Source organism: Perognathus longimembris, chromosome 10 (genome assembly GCF_023159225.1).
Source record: "Perognathus longimembris pacificus isolate PPM17 chromosome 10, ASM2315922v1, whole genome shotgun sequence".
Taxonomy (NCBI): domain Eukaryota; kingdom Metazoa; phylum Chordata; class Mammalia; order Rodentia; family Heteromyidae; genus Perognathus; species Perognathus longimembris.
In genome coordinates this window covers 36,461,479-36,483,655 of record NC_063170.1, presented here as the reverse complement: position 1 = coordinate 36,483,655, position 22,177 = coordinate 36,461,479, and the positions used below count along the sequence as shown (strand labels likewise).

The window sequence follows — 22,177 nt, the reverse complement described above, 5'->3', positions numbered from 1 at the left end:
GGTTCATTTATTTTCATTGAAAAAGATCAGCACAAGTCAAAAACCACAGAACTGTCTGGAAGCAATTGGGAAAAATAGAAATACCTTGGAAATGACTGGCTGTATTAAATGTAACATAATTAAATGAGAAGTTCAGTGAGCAAATACGTTCCTTCAGATTTTGTTGTTATAGCTTAATCAAATTTCACAGTAACTACAACAGCCTTTTTCCCCCTAAAGAACAAATGGTAGGATAGCCTGTCTGTGGCACATGTGGTATTCAGGTTCTCAGGGTTAAGGCTCTAGTGTGCCAGAAAATCCCAAGCCAATGAAAATGAAAAGGTTCGGGAATGTTTGACTTTTATACTTACCTGAATTGTCTACTCCTTTCTAAGAGGATTTCAGATGTTCTGCAAGATATAATTTTATATGTATGTGTGCGTACTAATAGGTAGTGATTAAATGAAAGGCAACTATAATTCAAAAGGTAGTAAGTTCAAACATTTGTGGAATTCTTGAGTACTCATGCCCAGTTAGCCAAAAATCCAAACCTACCAAGATAGAAAAGAACCCTGAAGATCCTCTGGTTTGTTTGCATTGTCTTCTTTTAGATGAGGAAACTAAGGCTTGTGAAGAGTTAGTGACTTTTCAAGCTCTTTCAGCTAGGAAGCAGCTATTCAAGCTCAGACCCAGGTCTCTGTCCCCTCATTCTCGGCCTAGTGTTTTTTTCCATTCCCTCCTGTGTCTCTTTGATTTGAGTTCCATGACACCTACCAAACATAGTGATTTATGTTCAAAGTAGCTGAATGTAATCAGAGTATACATGTTCATGTTGAGATATATCTTTATTATCTCATAAAGTTGACCAATCTGAAATACAATAGTCACATTAAACATAAAAGTTCATGAGGCATTCCCATATTACCATAGAATTTAAGAACTCAGTGCTGGATGATTTTGGATGGCCTTTCTACTTCTCTCCCCACCGCCCCCCCCCAATCAAAATAACAACAGAAAATAATGTTCAAGGACATTAGAGTCACTGCCTCCTTCCATATATTCCTTTTAGTGGGTAAAGATACTGAGCATCATCTTATTGGTCATTTGTTTTCCCCAAAAGAAACCATTTAAACATTTAAAGACAGTACCTGACATTTCAGTTTAAAGAGGCTCTGGGAAGACAGATCTTGCTATGTCTAAAATCCTCTCATCAGTCTGTCCACCCTGACTTCTCCCCTGCCTCTTCCCATAAACTGATTTTTATAGCAAACTTTTCTCTTTTTATGCTGTTCCTGGGCCTTGAACTCAGGGCCTAGGTGCTATTCCTGAGCCTCTTTGTGCTCAAGGCTAGCACTCTACCACTTGAGCCACAGCGCCACTTCCAGCTTTTTCTGAGTAGTTTATTGGAGATAAGAGTCTGACAGACTTTCCTACCTCGGCTGGCTTTGAACCACAATCCTCAGATTTCAGCATCCTGAGTAGCTAGGATTACAGGTATGAGCCACCAGTGACTAGCTAAACTTTTCTTACTATTGCTGATTAGTTTGCTTCTCTTTGCATGGTTTATCCAACTTCTAATTTGTTCAGGTTCAAGAATCTCATCTTCTTATTTCTTTTTATAATATATATAGGATAAAGGAAGAAATACTAGACAAGGGGTCGTTTGGAAGGGAGAAACAATGAGACAATGGGGAAAGGGAGGAAGAAGGAAAAGAAAGAGAGATACCAGACAGATGCTGAGGTCATGGAGTGGTAGGAAAAACACAAGGGTTAGTTAGGATGATAATTAACCACTAAGCCAGGAAGCCCAGATTCTAGTGTAGGCTCTGGCTTCCTGCCTGCCCTCCCTCTTAATCCTAACCTTGAGTGTTGGCCTACTATCCTGCTTCTCTGTCTTTGGTATTTGTACCTTCACCATAGCGCTGAGTACTATTGCTTATCTTTTAAGCCATCACCTTATATTAGGCCAAGCATCCAAACTCAAAATGTCTAAAGTCTCTCTCACCTTTCTGCCCTCCCAATCTACCTCCTTTATTGTAGGAGAGCTCCATTTGAAATATCTGTTTTTATTCAGAGTACTAGTATTTGCCTCTAACCCTAGATCAGATCATTGGTATTCTCTATAGGTACCTTCTTGTCATTTCAACAAGTTTTTGGAGCTCTACTCTCATTCTGACCTACCTCATGAGCCCCAGCATCTTAAACTACTTTACCCATCTTGCCTCCTGCTGGCCTGTCTTTCTAAGTGCTACTTAGAAGTCTTTGAAAGTCAGTCTTTCGCTAATCTAAATTCAAAACTCAGAACGAGGAAGTGGAGCTGTGGCTCTAGTGGTAGAGCTCAAGGACAGCACTCAGACCCTGAATTCAAGCCCCAGGACACTCTCGCACTCTCTCTCTCTCTCTCTCTCTCTCTCTCTCTCTCTCTCTCTCTCTCTCTCTCTCTCTCTCTCACACACACACACACACACACACACCTCTAAAACAGACTGATGTGGTTGCAGTCCACCTCTCTTTTCTGATATTCCTTTCCATTGAATGATCACCAATCAAGATTTACCCCTGAGCTCTCATTGTACCTACCTACTTCCATGCCCTTGGTACTCAATTCCTGTTCCATGCTTACCTGGAAACTTCTCAGCCTTTAGCTCAGCCAGAGGGAAGCTGCTTCAGAGTCATCTTTCCTCAGTCTACTCAGAGGTGATGGCCTTCATTTCTCATATTACTCATACAGGATCTCTGTACCTCTTGAGAATAATTTGTGCTAAATTCTATGTTTCCTTCTGTGATATAACCTATTTGAGAGAGGCATTTTGTGTAATACATCTTTTTATTGCTCAAATCATATACTTTTCACATGGTGGACATTTGGAAGGTTTTGTTGAATGAAGGGAAACAACGAATGAATGAAGCTGGGTCCTGGTGTCTCATGTCTGTAATCCTAGCTACTCAAGATTCTGAGATCTGAGGATTGTGGTTCAAAGCCAGCCAAGTCAGAAGTCTGTGAGACTCCTTTCTCCAATTGATCATCAAAAGCTAGAAGTGAAGCTGTGGTTCAACTGGTAGAGTACTAGCCTTGAGCAAAAAAGCTCAAAGAGAGCACCAAGGCTCTGAGTTCAAGTCATGGGACCTATACAGAAAACAAACCAACAACAAATATATAAATGAATGAATGAATGACTCTAACATTGACTGTTCCTCTGGAGGTTTTAGTTTTTTTCCATCTGTTTAGTTGATTAGATGATATTCCAGGTCCTGTTTTAGCTCATTTCACAACCAGGCTCATTATTAATTAAATGTTTTGAAATATCTCTGAGTTTTATTACTATATGTCATAAATAGAGCAAGCATCATTAGGAATTATATATATGCTTCATTTGAAGTGTCATCTTGGCTCACAAACCTATTTTTCTCTTCCCTAGGTTTACAAGTTGTTCTGAACTCCATTATAAAAGCCATGGTTCCCCTCCTTCACATAGCCCTTTTGGTATTATTTGTAATCATAATCTATGCTATTATAGGATTGGAACTTTTTATTGGAAAAATGCACAAAACATGTTTTTTTGCTGACTCAGGTGAGTAATGAAACTGGCAACTGACTAATTTTTTTTAAAAATTGGTTTTCCCAAAAAACAACTTTTGTGGTTTGGGGAAAATCTTAAAAAAAACAAAACAAAACATGTTGGGATGGATGGGGAGCTAAATGTATCAGCTAGTCTCCTGAGCTATTTCTAAGTGTAAATTATGTTCAGTATAAATGGGAGTTTATTTGACTTTTGCATCCTTATTTCCTACGGAATGTGTCCTAGCAGACTAGATGAGGGTCTACCATAAGATAAACCAACAACATGGTATTACATTCACTAAGGAAAGGTTCTCTAAAGGTAAGAATAGCACAAAGAGCCATGGATTGGTCATGACTAGAGGAAATGATGAATTCACTGAGGGAGTTTTGAAGTGAAGCTTGAGGGTAGCTAGGATTCTGAGATGGCATGGGTGGGAGGTTATGTTTTGGGCTTGGGCAAGTGTCCTAAGCTTCCATTAATGTTTCTGTCTGGAGTAATACAACCTGCTTCCTGTGCTTACAGATATTGTAGCTGAAGAGGACCCAGCTCCATGTGCGTTCTCAGGGAATGGACGCCAGTGTACTGCCAATGGCACAGAATGTAGGAGTGGCTGGGTTGGCCCAAATGGAGGCATTACTAACTTTGATAACTTTGCCTTTGCCATGCTCACTGTGTTTCAGTGCATCACCATGGAGGGCTGGACAGATGTGCTCTACTGGGTAAGCAGCTAAAGGAGAACATTTATGGCTTGTTCTTCCCTTAAAGTTTCCTTAGCAAGAGCATTCAAGGGTCATCGGAGAAACAGACTTGGAAGTCAGTTCTTTGGGAAGGGAAGCAGACTGTTCACACCAAGAGAACTCCATCATCCTGCTTCCTCGGGCAAAAGTGTCAGTTCTGGAAGACTACTCTGTATATTGTTGGTTCCTGGCCTTTTAGTCCTCTACTTCCCAGTTTCTGGTTGGAAAACTGTTGCTGTCTGGCTACCCTTTGGAAAGTTCAGAAGGCTAGGGATGTCCTAATTAAATTCTAAGATCCAGAGTGCCATTATTTTCCAGGTGAAGAGGCCCCTGGATTTCCATAGGCAAGCACTGACTATCTGTACATAAAGATGGCTTATTCTCTAGATTCTACAGAAAAATATAGAACATACTTTGGCTCCCTTTCCTATTTCCCCTAGCTCAGCACAACCTTAGCCCATCATGTGCCTTTTTTCCATTTATAATTAGCTCAGCACAGGCCCGTAGCTCCCTTCCTTTTTTCTGTGCAGTTGTAGAATTCCAGAAGAGAGGGTAGAAAAGGCACATGGAATTTCTAGGGTTGTTTCCAACAGTTGGACATCCTCGTAGTGATGAGGGTCTGATCCTCTTGTTCCTGACAAAGCCAGAGGGTTTTCTGTAAATAACATAAAGTAGTAAGAACACATCCTTTGGCATGTTTGTTTATAAGGAAAAAAATGTTAAGCCCATAGAAGTTTAGAAATTGTTTTCCATAGTACAGAAGCTACTAGGAAAAAATAGCCACCATGTAGAATTTCAGTCTAAATTCAGTCCCAAATGGAGTTAGCTAGGATTCCAAAATGAGTTACTTAGAAGAAATGAGTAACAAAGTATTTCTTACATGGGCAGCTTCTAGATAGAAGGCCTGTAAATTGAGAAATAGCTTCTGATGGCCTTTAAATTATAAACATTACAGGGTTTCATGTTATTTAATAACTATAGAGAACCTATATATGATAGTTACATATAGGCTTTCCCTCTCTTATCCAATGAACACTATGTTTGCGAGATTAAAGAAAAGTCCAATACAGTCAGCCCTCCATGTCTGCAGTTATGGGTTCTACATCTCCCGGTTTCAACTGTAGACTGGAAGTATTCAAGAAAAAAATCACTCCTGTGCTGTGCATATACAGACTTTTCTCCTGTTATTCCTAAATGATACAGCATGATGACTATTTGTCATATTATGGAGTTTAATCATGTAGAGACTGAAGTAAATGAAAGGTCCTCTGAAAAAAAGGAATCAATTCTAAATAGGCAAAAATGTATATGAAAGGATTTATAGGTCATATGCAAATACTGTGCCATTTTATGTAATAGGTTTGAGCTCCTGCAGATTTTGGCATCCCAGGGGTGTGGGGTTCTGGACAAATTCCTGCAGCAGATACTGAGGAATGACTGTGTATTCAATGTTAGACAAAGAAGGAATGTTTCTATCTTTAGTGCCTGAAGTGTTATAAGCATCATCAACTTGTTATACCTTGTTTGTCCTTTCTCTCTTTTTTCTGACTGTTGTGGGAATTGAGTGTCTGAGTGTGTGTTTGTGTGTATGTGTGTGTGCATGAGTAATCACATCACATTTATTTTCCTAAAACAACACCTTTCCATGGGAAGGAAGGAGACATTACATTGGATGGGCTAAGACTGGCACAGGGGCTCTCAGGTTAGATGGGTATATTTTCATGTTTATCTCCTAATACAACTCCTACTCACTGAAGTCTTAATCTGAGTCTTCCTTTGAAGTTTCTGATACATAGAAAAAAACCAAACATCCAAATAGCTCCATCTCTGATTCTTCCTCACAAACAGCAGAGAAAGCAACACTTTGATTTTTAAAAAAAATAAAACTCTGTGACTCAGCTTTGTTTTGTTTTCTATTGTCATGGTGAATTGACAACTGCTGATCTAACATGCCTTGACTAATGGACAATTTTATACTTTATGTTGTATTTCTGCACATTGATTCTTTCACAGCAGTTGTCCTGTTGTCAAACAGTAAAGCTCTGGGAGTATGTGATTAAAGCAGAGAAAACTCCATGCACCCAGAAACAAAAGTTTCCACTTGCTTTCTTGAGATCTTTAAAATATCATCTAGGATGACACAATTATTATTTTTATTGTTAACATGACAACCCCATGGTTAATTTGACAGTATAATTGCATTGTATGAATTACATGGCATCTTTATTCTGATGAAGTAATTTATAAACAGTCTGTGTCCCTTTGTAGATGATCTAGAATCTTAGAGACAGTGGATGTAGAGAGGCCACTGAACATCTACAGGCTCTTCCAGCAAGTGGTTGTGATCCTTGATTTAGAGCAGAGGGGTCTGTATTTTTTTTCATAAGGGGCCAAATGGTAAAAAAAATACTTGTCCTTGCAGGCCTATGGTCTCTGTCCCAGCTATTGGACTCTATCATTGGAACTAAGAGCCAGCTATATACAAATGAATGGGTGTGGATATATTCCAACTGGACTTCATTTATGGATCCTGACATTTGAATTTCATATGACTTTCATTTGTCATGAAATATTCTTTGAATTTTTCCTAATCATTCAAAATATGCAAGCCCATTTTAGAATGGGGGGTCATAAGCTAAATTTGGCCAATAGTCATGATTTAAGAATCTATCCTAGTACTCATTCCTTGGCATTCTCTCACTTGTCAGTAGTTCATGAACCCCTCTAGAACACTAGGGGGCAGCTAAGTGATGTCTTCTGGAGTGTTCTCTAAGATCTTACTTTCTGAAACACATCAGAATTATTTTTAATTACTTGTTGATTGCATTTATTAACTCATCGTACAGATAGGCAGGAGCCAAAAAACCAGGTCCTCCTAATTTTTTATGGGCCACAGTCAGCTGGAGGTCACTCAGCTGTGTCCCAGAACAGAACATCCTTGTGTAGCACGCAGTCTGGCACAGAGCAGTTACTCAGCAAATACAAGTGACTTACCATCCTTCAAGTATACCAAGCTCATTGCCTCATCAGTGTAATGGCCCATATCCCAATATCTATTTTTATCTACAAGTAGGGAGTAAAGGGACTATATTGGGAGATAAATAGGATTCAGTTTTAAATATTGCGGTCAAATTTCTCAGTTCTTTGGGCATTTGTATATGATGGACAAAGTTTTTGTGGGAGATTGTTATACATCCAGTTGAGTTTATATTCAGTCAGTGTTCCCATTTATACTATAATTCTCTGCTAAATGGCTGGTAAATGGCTGGCAAGGTCTTGACAAGGGAAGTTCCATATTCAGAAAGGTATACCTAGAAGCCAGGCACCAGTAGCTCATGCCTGTACTCCTAGCTGCTCAGGAGCCTGAGATCTTAGGATTATGGTTCAAAGCCAGCCTGGGAAGAAAAGTCCATTAGACTCTTAACTCCAATTAACCACTTAAAACAATGCCTGAAGTAGATCTGTGGTTTAAATGGTGTCATGCTAGTCTTGAGCACAAAAGCTCAGGAACAATGCCCAGGCCCTGAGTTTAAGTCCCAGGACTGGCAGGAAAAAAAGAAAAGAAAAGAAAAAGAAAGAAAGGCACACCTAGAATAAAACTATTTGGATATGTGTGGGGAGTGAAATCTTTAATTTCTCATAAATAACGCCATTGTAAAGCTCTTGTATAAAATGAGCTCCATAAACCCAATTAAAGTGGTATTTGACTCACACATATTGTAAGGTGCAGTGAAGGGAAAGGACATCAAGGCTACATAAGGCTGATTGTATGACCTTGGGCAGGTCATTGAATCTCTCTGGGCTTTTATTTTCTTGCAGCAGAGTCCAATCTATTTTTTCCTTTACCTTAAAAGAAATGTTTTTTTTTTCCCTTCAATTCAGAGGAAATATTTTTAAATGTCGGAAATTAATTTAATATGCAACTGTTGTTTTAGGAGAGAGCTATCAATTTAAGTCTTTTATGGCCTCTTGTTTGGGCTCTAAGTTCTTTCCTGAATGATGCACACACCTGTGGACAATAGACTGTCAGACCCTAGCAGGAAGTACTCATGGGCAAATGAGTCTCCTCTGTTCAGGCACCTGGGAATCTCCTCTCTACATCATCAGCCCAGGGCTTGCCTATTTTATATCTCATGTCCCAGAAAGCTACAAACAGTGCACTGAGTTTCTATTTGTATTTTCAACACTTAGGAATAACAAAAGGCCTTAAGTTGGTGTTCAGTTTGAAACACATATGTGCATTTCAGCATTTAAAATGAGAGGGAACTGAAGTTAAGTAGAAAATTATTTGTTGAGTCCCAGATGACACTGCATGATGATTCTGATATATTTTTAAAAATTAATCTAAATTGCTTTTGCTCATGCTGATTTCCCCTTTGCTGATGAAGACCTTGCAGGCAAACCTCCAAGCTTTTGTATCTTAATATACCTATTTGGGGGGAACAGCCTGACAGTTCTGACCTTTTTGTAAACATGTATATAAGGTCTAGGAAATACTTATCTCTGAAAAGGGTCTTGGTTGACAAGGTTTAGGTGGGAGAAAAGCCTTTAGAGCTTAATTTTTTTTTCTTTTGCCTGCCTTCTGACCAAGTTAGAATGTCTCATAGATTTTGCTTAGCTTAGCTTCCTCCCAGTGCTCAGCTGTCATTCCAGGTGATATTTCTGATTTGAGCAAATGTTAATCTGCTGAGCACCTACTCCCCAAAAATTAAAAAAAAAACATTTTAATTTCTTAAAAGAACAATTCCCCTAGTGCAAGTGGAGCAAACAACGGTTACTAGAGCCAAATTCTGGAACACCAGACTGAGGCCTGAAGGAGCAGATGGCCTGGTCAGCTGACTCAGCTAGCAGTGTAGAGCAGTGAGGTTTCATAATGGGAGCCCTGCACTTGTGTATCTTCCCCTCACTGAGAGCCACTCTCTGCCTTACCACACGTGTCTCTGTTCCAAGATAGGCCCAAAGAGGTCTCTGTCACCGTGTTGACTTGAGACAAGGCTCTGGCCATCATGCCAGGCAGCCTATTCTTCTCCACACATGTTTGTTTGTTTGTTTGTTTCTTTCTTTCTCCTTTCTTCCTTCCTTCCTTTCTTTCTTTTTTTTTTTTCAGTAAATTTGGTGACATAGTTGCTTTGGAACTTCCTGCTGAAATTAGTTTATCCAGCTTAATTAGATCAACAATCGCAGCCACAGCCCTGGCTCATTCATTACTCTAATTGCCAGTGTAAGATGTGCAGACTGATATGAGTTCTATTAAGCACATCAGTTTTCATGTAGCCAAACAGGTGTTTCATAAGGGATTTAATGCTCTCTCTCTAGACTTCAGCAACAGATGTTAGGTAATTTAAAAAAAAAAGAGTTCTCTTTTCCTGTTTGGCTTCTGCATGAGGCAAACATTGTCAAATGCATGAGCCTCACTCTGTAAAGCTAAAACCTGGAGCCAGATACTATGCAGAAAGGCACATGCTTAAAACCCTAAGGGCTTATAGCTGCAAGTCATGAGCAATGGTTCTGCTCAGATTATTTATTGAGCAAAGATTCTGCATGTTCCAGCAGGGTCATGCCTAGGCTCATCTGTTCTATTGCCTGACTGGTTCTTAACACTTCCTTCCTGGGAGAGATGTTTGCCCAGTTTTTCACTGACCTTTACTGCTAGAACGTTCTATCCAGCTGTGATTCTTAAAGCACCTGTCTGCTTCAGCATAAAAGCCACTCATTATCAAATTTTCCTTCAGAAGTTCTGACAAGGAGGTCACACCTGAATGTGAAGCTTGAGCTTCTAATCACTTCTAATTCCAGTCGTTTTACAGCAGGAGCAAGAGGGACATGGGGTGGGGTGGTGAGAATGAAATAAGATCTAGGTTAAAGCCAGCATCCTTCTCAGGGTGCCAGTGAGAAAAATCCCATTCCCAAAAAGACTTGTGCATATGTATCAGCTAGTTGACCTCTGAAGTATTTTTTTCATGTTTTCAGTATGTCAATTGATTTTTAATTTGTTTATTGTTATTATAAGGGCGATGTACAGAGGGGCCTTGTTACATTTCTTCTTGAACAGTGTTACCCCTTCCTTCACACTCTCCCAGTTTTTCCCTCCTGTCACCACCCACAAGTTTTATAGTTCATTTTCAACATAGTGTCTAGTGAGTATCACTACTCCTTTAGTTGTGCTTTATTCACTGATAATAATTCAACTTTTAGTGAGTTAGGTTTCCTTGAATAAGTTGGCTTACAATAGAACATTGTCATTTCAGAAGACTTTATTTTGAAGAGTTTATAGAGTCAAATATTACAGGTTTGTCTCTACAGTTAGGACTTTATACATCACAAACTTAAATTTTTTTGTTATTACCTTTAAGTAGATGCCCAAAGGGTTTCAATTCAACAGGTCAATTTATGAGCATAATGCATCTTGATCAATGTCACCCTTTCACAACTTTTAAAAGGAAAGAATACTAACAACTAGGCAGCACAATAAATGTATTCTAGCTAAGCATTATGTTTGCCTCTATATGACATCTGAAAATAGCTCATCAGGACAATTTCCTGAGACAAAGAGCCAAATTCCAGTTCATTTCTCTACTCGGATCCATGATTTATATTATTTGACCTGAAAATTTCAATGCCTCTTCTTTTGTGTATGCTGGTAGGTATGTTTGTATGTCTGTATATGTGTTGGGAATATGTAACAAGTATATCTTGGCTTCTATTGTCTCTGATTTCACTCTAAGTAAATGTTTAATTAAATGTATAGAATGCTGTCTCTAATGTGTCCCTCTCTTCTTACTAGATTCTCCTATTAACCCACTCCTCTGAGGCCATCTCATTTCTTGCAGATGAATGATGCTATGGGATTTGAATTGCCCTGGGTGTATTTTGTCAGTCTCGTCATCTTTGGGTCATTTTTCGTACTAAATCTTGTACTTGGTGTATTGAGCGGGTAAGCGACACCTCTTTCATCTTGAAAGCAGAGTCCTAAGGACAGTTGCCAAGACCACACAGGTTTTACTAGTGGGGGCTGCAGGGTGGGTGCCAAACATGTTATGTCTGCTTTGAGATGCTTTTTTTGTGTGTGTGCTGAGGCATCCCAAATCAAGCTGTTTCCTGGAACCTTACCAGCCATCATGAAAGAAAGCTATAGAATAATTATTGAACAGAAATTAATCTGCATTGTTGCTTGGAATTTGAATCGTTTCCATGGCTTGCCCTTTTGTCTGTCTTAAAATGAGATACATTTATAATTGCTTTTTTGGTCTGGATCCAAATACAATGCACATTAATTGGTGCAAATCTGTAGTTAAATGAACTGGGCTGGGATGACTTTTGGTAGACCCCTTTTGTCGATTTCAGCAGCAGAACTTGTCCTTATTTGAAAAAAAAATTGGAAGGATGTCAGCCCATTCCCTATCTTGGAAATTCTAACCTTTAGCCTAAGTCCTGAGTAGTCTGGCAGCTGCAACTGGGGCTCTGCTCTTTAGTAAATGGATAACTGATGATTGATTTCCTTACATTTTACAGGTAAATGATGCGATAGGATGGGAATGGCCATGGGTGTATTTTGTTAGTCTGATCATCCTTGGCTCATTTTTCGTCCTTAACCTGGTTCTTGGTGTCCTTAGTGGGTAAGCAGTTGGACCCCTGTTGCACATTCTCCTGTTGCCGTGTGTGAAGCAGCTCTGTGTGTCTCCCAGCTGCTCCCTGATGGCTTCTCTGCATGCGTTTGGACTCTGATGTCCCCTCAGTGTGTTGCTCTTGGATTGAACTATGATTCTTTCTGCCTGTATCTGTCTGTGAGATTCTGTTTCTGATGCTTGCCAAACACTGTTACTTAATGAAAATGTTTTCCTCAAGCATTTAGTAGAGGTGGATTACAAATGAGTAAAAGGCTTTCCAGCATTTGTTTCCCCCAGGGAGGGACTTCTATCTCTTGTGGATCTTTTCATTAATACATAACCTGGCCCCTTTTTAGTCACTTTCAGGCCATTATAAATAGTTCCAGTATTGTTTCAGCTTTTGTTGTGGAGGAGAAATAAGTCTAGATTAGCATATAAACATGTAGCAGCTTCCAAACTTTATTTCCTGAGATTATAACCCTTTATTATCTTGGTTTTTCGGTTGTCATAACTGTGTGATTTCCCCCTTTACTCATGCCTTGACAATCTTACCTTAATGTAGAATGGTGATTAGGTTTTACAAATATATGTTTTATGGCCTTATCATGGTCCTCATCCTGTAGTCATGATTGGTGAGGTTCATTTTGTTTAACCCCTTATCTCTAGACTGAATCTTCCATAGAGAGTTCAGTGGAGACTGAGTCAGACCTGTATTGTAGGGCTGTGCCCCGCTGGGGTGGGAGGTGCAAGCCAGAGCGCCTGTGGGCAAGCAAGCATCTCACCATCCCTGAGGCACCCCAGGACGGTTCTCAGAGAAGGAATTCCAGGGCTGTGTAGGCTCCCTCAGGAGCAGTTTAGCTGTAGCCAATGTGACCAGAAAGTGGAAGTGGGCACCTAAAAGTCCAAGAAGTGCTTTTGTCCCCCTTAGGAGCCTCTGTTCCTGTACTGAACTCAGAAATTCTTAGGAAAATGGTGATGGACTTGATTCCAAGCTAGTTTATCTCCTCACTCAGCTCATCTTGCTTTCTGACACTGTGTTCTAGGGAAGTGATGTCTTTGTCTATTCCAGGTTAGTGAAGATAACTTTATTGAATTTTTTGAAATACTGCCTTTTGTAGAATGAAAGCAAAGACTTATTCCTCATCCTGGTTTCTTTTCTTCACCTTTTCTTCAACACACCCTACCTGTTCTCAGGAAATATGCACTGCAAAGTCCCAGATTGAGAGTGAGCAATTCCACACCATGGAAACACAGACCTGTTATGTCTGTCTCCAGAAATGGCCTAGGAGTAGTGCTTCTCACCCCCCATTGAGAGGACTGAGGGCCAGGGCTGAGCTGGGGCTGCTCTGCCCTCTCTCCTGCCTGAGCCTTCTACTAACATCTTTCAAAGGCTTTTCTCCTAATGAGCCTCTGTGGCGTCAGGTCAGGGTCAGGTAGTGAGAGTGGCATTTAGCCTAAAGAAACACTGCCACAGGAACTGTCCATACAAGGTTAACAGCAATTGTGTTGTGAATTCCTTGGCGCCTCATGTCTCCTAGGCCCAACCAAATTGACGGAGGCCATGGAAACCACTAATTTTAACAGTGCCAGTGACATGCCTTATCTTTAGCTACTTGAAGCAAGAACTGTTGCCCCAGCATGATGAAGCAGAAGTACGAGCCAAATCATGAGGTACTTTAAAAAAGAAGGGAAAAAGATAATGGGGACTTACTGTAATGAGGGGGGCTTCAGGGTACAACCTTAGTCTCCCACCTCACTCCAGCAATTCCCTGTGCTTCTCGGCTGGGCTACATCCCTCGTACTTCCCTGCTTATGTGTGGGGTTTTTCTTTTGCTGTTCAAATCAATTAAAAAAAATTTAATTTAAGATTCTTCACAATCTTTTTGGGGTAACACTAGAAGTATACTATAGAAGGACATAAATGTCAAAAGGAAGATGACTTCTGTTGCATAACTCCTAAGTGACTGTCAGAGTAACACGATCATAATCCCTAAAGCACTAAATAAAAAAAACTCTGCCTCCCATCTTAGGCACTTCAAAGAGGGAGGATTTAAAAAAATGCACACATCCTCATGAAACAACTAGTTTACTGAAAAAGATCTTGGGGAAAATAACAAGTTTATGAAAGACATTATGAAATGAAATTATGAAGGAGAGTGCAAATGCTACATGAATGTTAAAAAGAAACCCTAGTGGTTTTTAGCTGTCAATTCACACTCTGCCCAGACTGCTAGAGGCTATGCATGGTCTCTGCTCCCCTGGAAACCACTTCGGTAGAAAATGCTGAGGCATGCTTTGGGTGAAATAAATAGAACAGCCTGCAAAGCAGAGAGCCTCTCTGCCATGTTGACTGTTAGGTCAGCAGTTGCTGAGTTTCTGATTAGTGCTTGGCTCTAGGCCAGAGGCCTGGGGTACTAAAATGTCTTAAGACATCAACAGCGGCCTTGAGCTTCATTAGGCCTTCCTCATCTAGTAGGTGAGACCTTGTGTAAGCAGTGAAGTATGACAATGCAGGAGCAGAGCTGTAGGCTGGGGCCTTTGCATCTTGAAACAGGAGAGGTATAGATGTCTAGCAGGGAAGTCATCAAGGCATGTTTCTACTTCCTCCAATACTTCCTTGAACTCTGCCTAGCCATACCCCTCTTTCCTATTTGTATCTTTTGTAATTAAAGCAAATTTATTTGAATCCTAAGATTCTTAATGAGTTTTTTAGAGAGCACTAGAAGCCTTGCAAAACCAGAAGGACATAAATGCCAAAAGGAAGGGAATTTCTGTAGTATAGCTCCTAAGGGACTATCAGAGTAACACACATTTATTCCTCCAAAGTGCCAGTTAAAAGGCTTCCATCTTAGTCAACACCACATTATTACCTTCTAATGAAGAAACAAATGTTAGATGATACTGTGTGACCATAGCCTGTTCACCATATTTTTTTTTGTTCACCATATTTTTAAAAGACTTGTTTATGCTCTTTGGCTCCTTTCCTATTTGTGTGGCCATGCCATCCTATTGGTTCTTGTTCTGACTTTACGTAGTTGCTTTGGTGTTTATTTTTAAAGCATTTTAAGACTAATGCTCTGGGGAAAAAATATTTGGTTTGGCAACAGACACTTTTTACCTCAAGGTGAGTATGAAGTTTATGGATCTTGTGTCCCATTGTGACCAAGGAGTTAGAAAGTATGTCTCTTTTAATTCTAAACCCAGACAGGTTAGCATGCCCCAGCTTCTTGCACTGACTTTTAGAAGCATGGTGATTTTTCACTTTTCAAACTCTTCATTTGAAAAATAAATAAACAAATAAACAAAAAAACCCAAACTGTTCATTTGAGGTTCAAGATTTTCATCTGTCCACAGGCATGGAAGAGAACGTAGAGCCTATGTAGTGTGTGGCCCCTCTGAAGGGATGGATAGGTCTTAGGGGACAGTGGTGGTAATGGGTGGTACTCTGCGGAGAAAAAACTCTGTTTGCTTCTTCACTTTAGGGCCCATCTGCCACTCACCACACCTGTGGTACTGGTGTCTGGATTGCCCAGGTGGAGGACGCCCCAGCCTTTTGAGATGTGGCGTAGTCCTAAGTTCTGTCCTGCCAGTGCCTGGGACTCGCTCAGTCACCCTGAGCCAGTCTTCGTCCCTGAACCAGGAAGAAAGAATCTTGTCTTGCTGTTGGCTTCACAGAGAGATTTTAAATCAATCATTGTAGACTTACTTTAAGAAAGATCTAAGCATTTTACTCTTTTATGCATCTTTAGTTCACAGATCTCCCTCTCCCCTCCTCCTTGGGCAAAATAGTAACATTTGAGGGGTTCTTTGGAGATTCTAAAGTGTAGCATTTTCTAAGAAATGAACAAGAGGCACATGCTTTAAGCACACATTAGTTCTGTACTGTGTGCCATCCAAGAAATGGGGCAATATAGTAGTTCTTTGTCAGCTATACAGTATGGTGCAGATCTAAAGGATTGTTATTCTTAATTTTTTTTTTCAGAAATGGAGGGTAGTAGCATTTCTAAGACATGGTGGTCTAACACCCCAGCTTAAAGTCCAGTAACCATGATGTGAGTGCTCTACCTTTTACCACTTGTGAGGTTTGGGGAGAATCCTTACCTCCTTGAGTTTTACTTTGTTCATGGGTACATCTGTAAATTGAGCTAGTAATGCCAACTGTATAGAGTAGTGAGGCTTCAGTGAAGAGAACAATATGGAAGTTTTGGTCTTTTGCTTATATAATGACTTCAACAAGAGAAGGTATGGGATTTGATACAAGAAAATGATCTAATCACTTCTGTCCTTTTAAGCCAATTTGTAATAATTGGTCAAGATAAGTCTGCATTAGAGAGAAGTCAAAGATTTGCAGGTTTTGGGGTTTTTTTTGACACTACTGAGGAAGAAATCAAAGTTTTCAAATGTATTATTTTATAGGTAGGTGAGTATGTGTGTGTGTGTGTGTTGATGTATATAGTATAAATGATACAAGCCAGTGTTTATAAAGAATATCACTATATAAATCACTTCCTACATGTGCTTTTTAGAATAGATTAAAATCATTTATAGTTTCGCTAACATTTGAAATGCTTTCTGAATCAGAACTGGTATATTGCTAGGCAATAAATGCTCTTAATAAGCATCTTTTATAACATAAAACATTGCAAACCAGTATAGAGCAAGTAGAGAGGGAAGGTGGTGATAATGTTGATGGGACTGAAAACTGTATTATATCAGTATTTTACAGAATGGAAATCATGTTTGGATCATGATCATTTATTCCCTGGTCCATTTATATTCATACTGTAATGGAACAGGCAATTGCTGATTTCTTCTTGACTAATGGCTTGAGAGGCAAAACACACTAGTACATTGTGGTTGTATCATTTGTGAATATTTTCTAAGTGGACATATTACCCTCTTGGAATAAACAGTCTTATAAATTTTTCATGACTTGAATTAGATTTTTCTCTCATTCAGCATTCTACCAGCATTTACTAACTGAAGATAAACATAAATGCATCCATATGCTTATTTAGACACATCTGCATCTTAGAAAGTCATCAAATTGACAGGGATATTGTTGAGGTCATGAGGTGACTGGGTTATCAGTGTGACTTGCTACTGCTGTATGACAGACTAGAAATATACTGAGCTACTTACAATTCCATAAATGGCACATGGTTAATAAGGGGTTCGTACAAACCTAGTTTAAAAGTGAGGGGTCAGTGGAGGACTCTTTGTAGAGTTCTCATGATGTTTTTCCTGGGTGTAATTAATAGTGATCAGGCCAGGTGCTGGTGGCTCACACCTGTAATCCTAGCTATTCAGGAGGCTGATATCTGAGGATCATGGTTCAAACCCAGCCCAGGAAGGAAAGACTCTGAGACTCTTATCTCCAATTAACCACCAGAAAACCGGAAGTGATGCTGTGGCCCAAGTGGTAGAGTGCTAGCATTGAGCTGAATTGCTCAGGGACAGTGCCCAGGCCCAGAGTTCAAGCCCCACAACTGACAAAAAAAAAAAAAAATAGTGATCAGAGTAGCGGAAGACCAAAGATACCCTTAATGATCATTTGTTAGCAAAGTATTTCCCCATAGCTAGTTAGATTTTTTTTATTTGCTTGACTTAGATTTCTGTATGAAAGACTTGTCCACATAGTTGGGTATCTTCTTTTGTACGGAACATTGAAGCTATGTTATGAATGGGGTTGAAATGGAGGTCAGGGTGCTGGAAAGAGCCAGAGTCCTTTAGTAACCTCATCTGCTGTCTTTGGTGGAAAAAGAAAGAAAGCAACCATTTGGATTTAGATGGAAGAATGCTAAATTTTCTTTTTCTAGTAAAGAACCAAGCTAAACATTTCTATATACTTTTGAACACTGCGCTTTCTTGTTACAAAGTTAAAAGGCTATCTGGGGTAGCTGTCAGTGGGATGCTGGTGCTGTCGGTACCATAGTACCAAAGAGCACAGGCTGAGCCACACCTGACATTAACAAGTGAGTGGTAACCTCTCTGCAGCTGGCTTGCAGCTACTGTTTCCATAGAAATGGCTGTGGGGATCAGTGGAAACGAGGTAAGTGAAAGTTTTCACTGATCCCTGTTTCCGTTAAGCTGACGTCTGTCTCCCTGGTAACAGCAGTGGACAGCAGCCAGGCACTAAGCAACATTCTCAGTAGACCACTCTCACTTGTCAGCTATGTCTGTCATCTGTTCCTGGACCACATTCTTTTTGATAACATACTGTAGCAAAGAGCTCTGAGGACCTAGGAGGCACCTTTGGCCACATGTGCCCTGCTGGCATCCATTTGCCCATGGCAAGCCCTGTACGAAGTAGATTGCAATCTTCCCTCCATCTGGGCTCAGGCTTGTTGATCAGCAGTTTACAAGAAGGTAAAGGTTGGTGAGGGCAAAAATGCTGCAGAGCAGATTGTTGAGTCTGTTGATCTCAAATCCTAGGGGAAAAGAATTCATTACTGTGCTTTCATGCACATACCCAGCTCTTTAGGAAGCTGTTGATAGCCTAACAGTCGAAATTAAAACCATAATTTTCCTGTGTTCCTTATTCAGCTGGTGGCATTAACAATTGCCATTACTTCTACAATGGAAAGGATGTTTATGAGTTTAATAATTTGACTTCTTATGAGAAACATATTGATGATTATCTCTAAGATGCTACTGTCAACCTTATCTGTTTGTTTTTTTTTCTTTCTGTGCAGTGTTCTTTTACAGGGTGCTAAGATTGTTTGCAGAAGTCAAATATTGGTATTGCAAGACAATTTGGAATATCAAGACTACTATGTCTATTGTATATGAAACTGTTCTTTATTACAGTCCAGCAGTTATCTCCCTACTGGATTTTCATATTAGTATCTCCGAAAATGTATGCACCCAAGGCATAAATGGTGCAGACCTGCAATCCCAGTACTGAAGAGACTAGGGCAGGAGGCTCACAAGTTCAAGACCAGTTTGGGTTACATAGCAAGCCCCTGTCTTCAAAATACTGTAGTATGTGACTATATTACATCCTAGATGTGTGGAAGGATCACAATTCTGGGCCAGAATCAAGCAGAAATATCTGTGAGACTCCATCACCAGTGGAGGAACCTGAGTGTGGTGGTGTGTCCCTCTCATCCCAGTTATGATGAGAAGCCTAAAATAGGTGGATCAGGTGCTGCACAACTCAGCAGTAGATCACCTGCCTCAAATGCATGAGTTCAAACCCTAATAAATGTCAAAAAGGGAGGAGGGTTTTTATGAAGCTGAAGGTTTTATCTAATATGGAAGGCAAAATTATGATTGAAAATTTTTATGGATGCTTTGAAAGAAAGGTTAATGGTGCTGTGAGAGTGCCCAGAAGCATAACTGGAGGGATATGAGAAGCATCCTGGGGCAGTAGAGTGTGACTAGCTCTTATTGCAGGCAGTGTGTGAGAATGGTCTGAGGCAGTGTTTCATACCATGACCCTACAGTAGGAAGGAACAGAAGATATTAGAGGGACTAAAACCCAGGAGGGAAAAAACCTGGGAAATAAAGAATAGGGAAAATGAAAGAATGGCCAGCAGAGCCATGTTTTCAAATCACTACTTTAAGAATTGAAGAAAAAGATGGACATAATAGAAGAATTGATCAGAAATCTTAGAAATCTTAGAAACAATACTGTCTGAAAAACATGTTTGGATACTTTAGGAAAAGGATTAATGAAAATTTCCTGAAATATAAGGCAACAAGAAAGCAATCTGATAATGTGAAATTGTTATCCTAGAAGAAGAAAGTGATGGCAAAAGGGAAAAAAAAAAACTAAAGACATCATAGCTGAAAACATTGAAAATTTTATGAAAACTTTTTCACAAATCCAAGAAGCTCAACAAATGTCAAACAATATTAATATAAACACAAAGATAGTAAATCCTAGTCACATCAAACCCAAATTGCTGAAAGTAAAACAAAGAGAATAATTTTTTTTTTAAATTATGGAGTAAAGACACATTACGTAAGGTGTCATTGACTTATTCTTAAAAATAGTTTGAGAAAGCCATACGACAATGAGTGATATCTTTGAGGAGCTACAAACGGCATAGAGATATAGCTTAGAGGTAGAATGCTGGCCTTGTATGTACAAGACCCTGGGTTCGATCCTCGGGAGCAGAAAGAGATAGACAGAAACAGACAGACATGAAACAGTGAAGCATTTTGTATTCATACCAAGAAGATGCACATCGGTGCAAGGAGCATTGCTAAAAGTAAGGATGGGTAGGGGATAGGGACATGGCTTTCATAATCATGAAAAGGGCTGTCCATCAAGAAGACACAGGGATCCTAAATATGTTTGTACCTAATAACAGCTTTAATATGTTTGAAGCCAAAGCTGTCACAATTAAGTGGAGAAGCTAATGAACATACAGATGAAAAACTTTATCATTCCTTCTCAATAAATGATAGGGGCTAGGAATATGGCCTAGTGGCAAGAGTGCTTGCTTCATATACATGAAGCCCTGGGTTTGATTCCTTAGCACCACACATACAGAAAAGGCCAGAAGTGGTGTTGTGGCTCAAGTGGTAGAGTGCTAGCCTTGAGTATAAAGAAGCCAGAGACAGTGCTCAGGCCCCGAGTTCAAGCCCCAGGAGTGGCAATAAATAAATAAAGATAAATGATAGAACAAGGGGAGAAAAAGTAGCATGTATGGACAATATCTAAATTATTTAGAAATATGTTAATAATGACTAAATGAGCCTACTTGATATCTGCAGAATACCATATGTTTAACTGCAAAATAAATACTGTTCTCCAGAATACATGGAACATTCATCAACATTGATTATATTATAGGTACAAGTCTCACTAAAGCTCTAAAGAGGTTTTACAAAGTACACTTTTCTAACTTGTATAGATTTAAAATAGAAATCAGTAACAACCTGTCTAGAAAAATCTCCTAGATACTCATGCAATAATACATTTCTAACTTGCAACTGAAATTATCAGAAAAAAAATAGAAAACTTTTTTTGAGACAGTCTCACTATGTAGCATAGGATGATCTAAAATTTATGATTCAGATGTACACCCAAGATGTCCAGCTTAAAAATGGAAAACATTTTAAACAATAATAGAAAGATAAGAGTTTTTCCCTTTATGTATTGCTTAGAGGGAAATTTATAGCTATGTTAATAAGGAAAAATGGTTTAAATTCATTGAGCTGCATTTCTACCTACCAGTCTAACAACAACAACAAAAGGAACACTCACAGGATGAGTAGAAAAAGAGAATAACTAAAATCTAGCAGGGTACCTTTGCTCACTCTTGTAATCCTAGTAACTCGAGAGGCTGAGATCTGAGGATTCTGATTTGAAGCCAGCCCAGACAGGAAAGTCTTTGAGGCTATTTTCCCCAATTAACCGAAGAGTCAGAAGTAGAACTGTGGCTTAGTAGTAGAGACCAGCCTTGAGTGAGAAAACTCAGGGACAGCACCCAGGCCTTAAGTTTGAGCCCCAGACTGCTGTGCATCCACACGCGCGCACACGCGCACACACACGCACACATACAATTATAAATTATGAATACAGAGCCAAAAATGGGCTCTCCAAAGTGCTTAATAAAACTGACAGTGAATTTTAAACTAAAAAGCAAAAGAGTGGGCAGTAGCAATGAAAGAAGACACATTAACACTGTAATGACAAACATTAAGATAGTAACAAGCAAATAAAGCAAATCATTCTGTGACAATAAATTCAATAACAGGAAAAATGAGCAAATTCTTTAAAAACATTTACCAAGAGGAAATAAAAAAAGAGATAAGCCCTATATTTGTTTTTTAAATGATACTAAAAATGACAACCCTTTTCTAAAACCTAGAGTTCTAGATTGAATTCTGTCATTTTAGAAAGGACTGTCATTCCTAGAACATTTGTTTGTATTTTCAGTGGAGGATAGAAAATAATCTAACTCAAAAGACCAGAATAATCTCAATACCTTCTTCTGGGGAACAGGATTCCATTAAGTATCTTGTTCTGTTGGTTTAATAGTCACTAAAAGCTTTAGTTTGTATTTATCATGGAACGTTTTTATTTCTTCCTCAACTAGGAAGGATACTTTTGCTGAATACACTAATCTAGGTTGACTACTGTTACCTTTCAAAGTTTGGATTATGTCCTTCTATACCCTTATTGCATTTTTGGTGTAGGTTACGAGTTCTGCTGTTAATCTAATGGGCTTTCCATTGTTTATGACTTGTCTCTTTTACTTTGATATTCTTTCTTTATACTGTATACTTAATGTTTATAACACACCTAGGGTGTTTCTTCTCTGATCTTGACTTA

The 22,177-nt window shown here is 39.3% G+C and overlaps 1 protein-coding gene across 5 annotated transcripts in view; it reads left to right on the top strand.

The window, feature by feature from the left end:
* The window catches only part of Cacna1d (calcium voltage-gated channel subunit alpha1 D), a 329,930-nt gene that overhangs the window by 164,791 nt on the left and 142,962 nt on the right, over positions 1-22,177 (top strand). For 3 of the 5 annotated variants that reach the window (XM_048355818.1, XM_048355817.1, XM_048355819.1), the window contains exons 6-8: positions 3,399-3,551; positions 4,065-4,261; positions 11,792-11,895. In XM_048355818.1, the coding sequence (XP_048211775.1) occupies positions 3,399-3,551; positions 4,065-4,261; positions 11,792-11,895 (454 nt within the window). Of the gene's footprint in view, positions 1-3,398; positions 3,552-4,064; positions 4,262-11,109; positions 11,214-11,791; positions 11,896-22,177 lie in introns of those variants that run through there. The other 2 variants (XM_048355821.1, XM_048355820.1) reach the window with 2 other exon arrangements.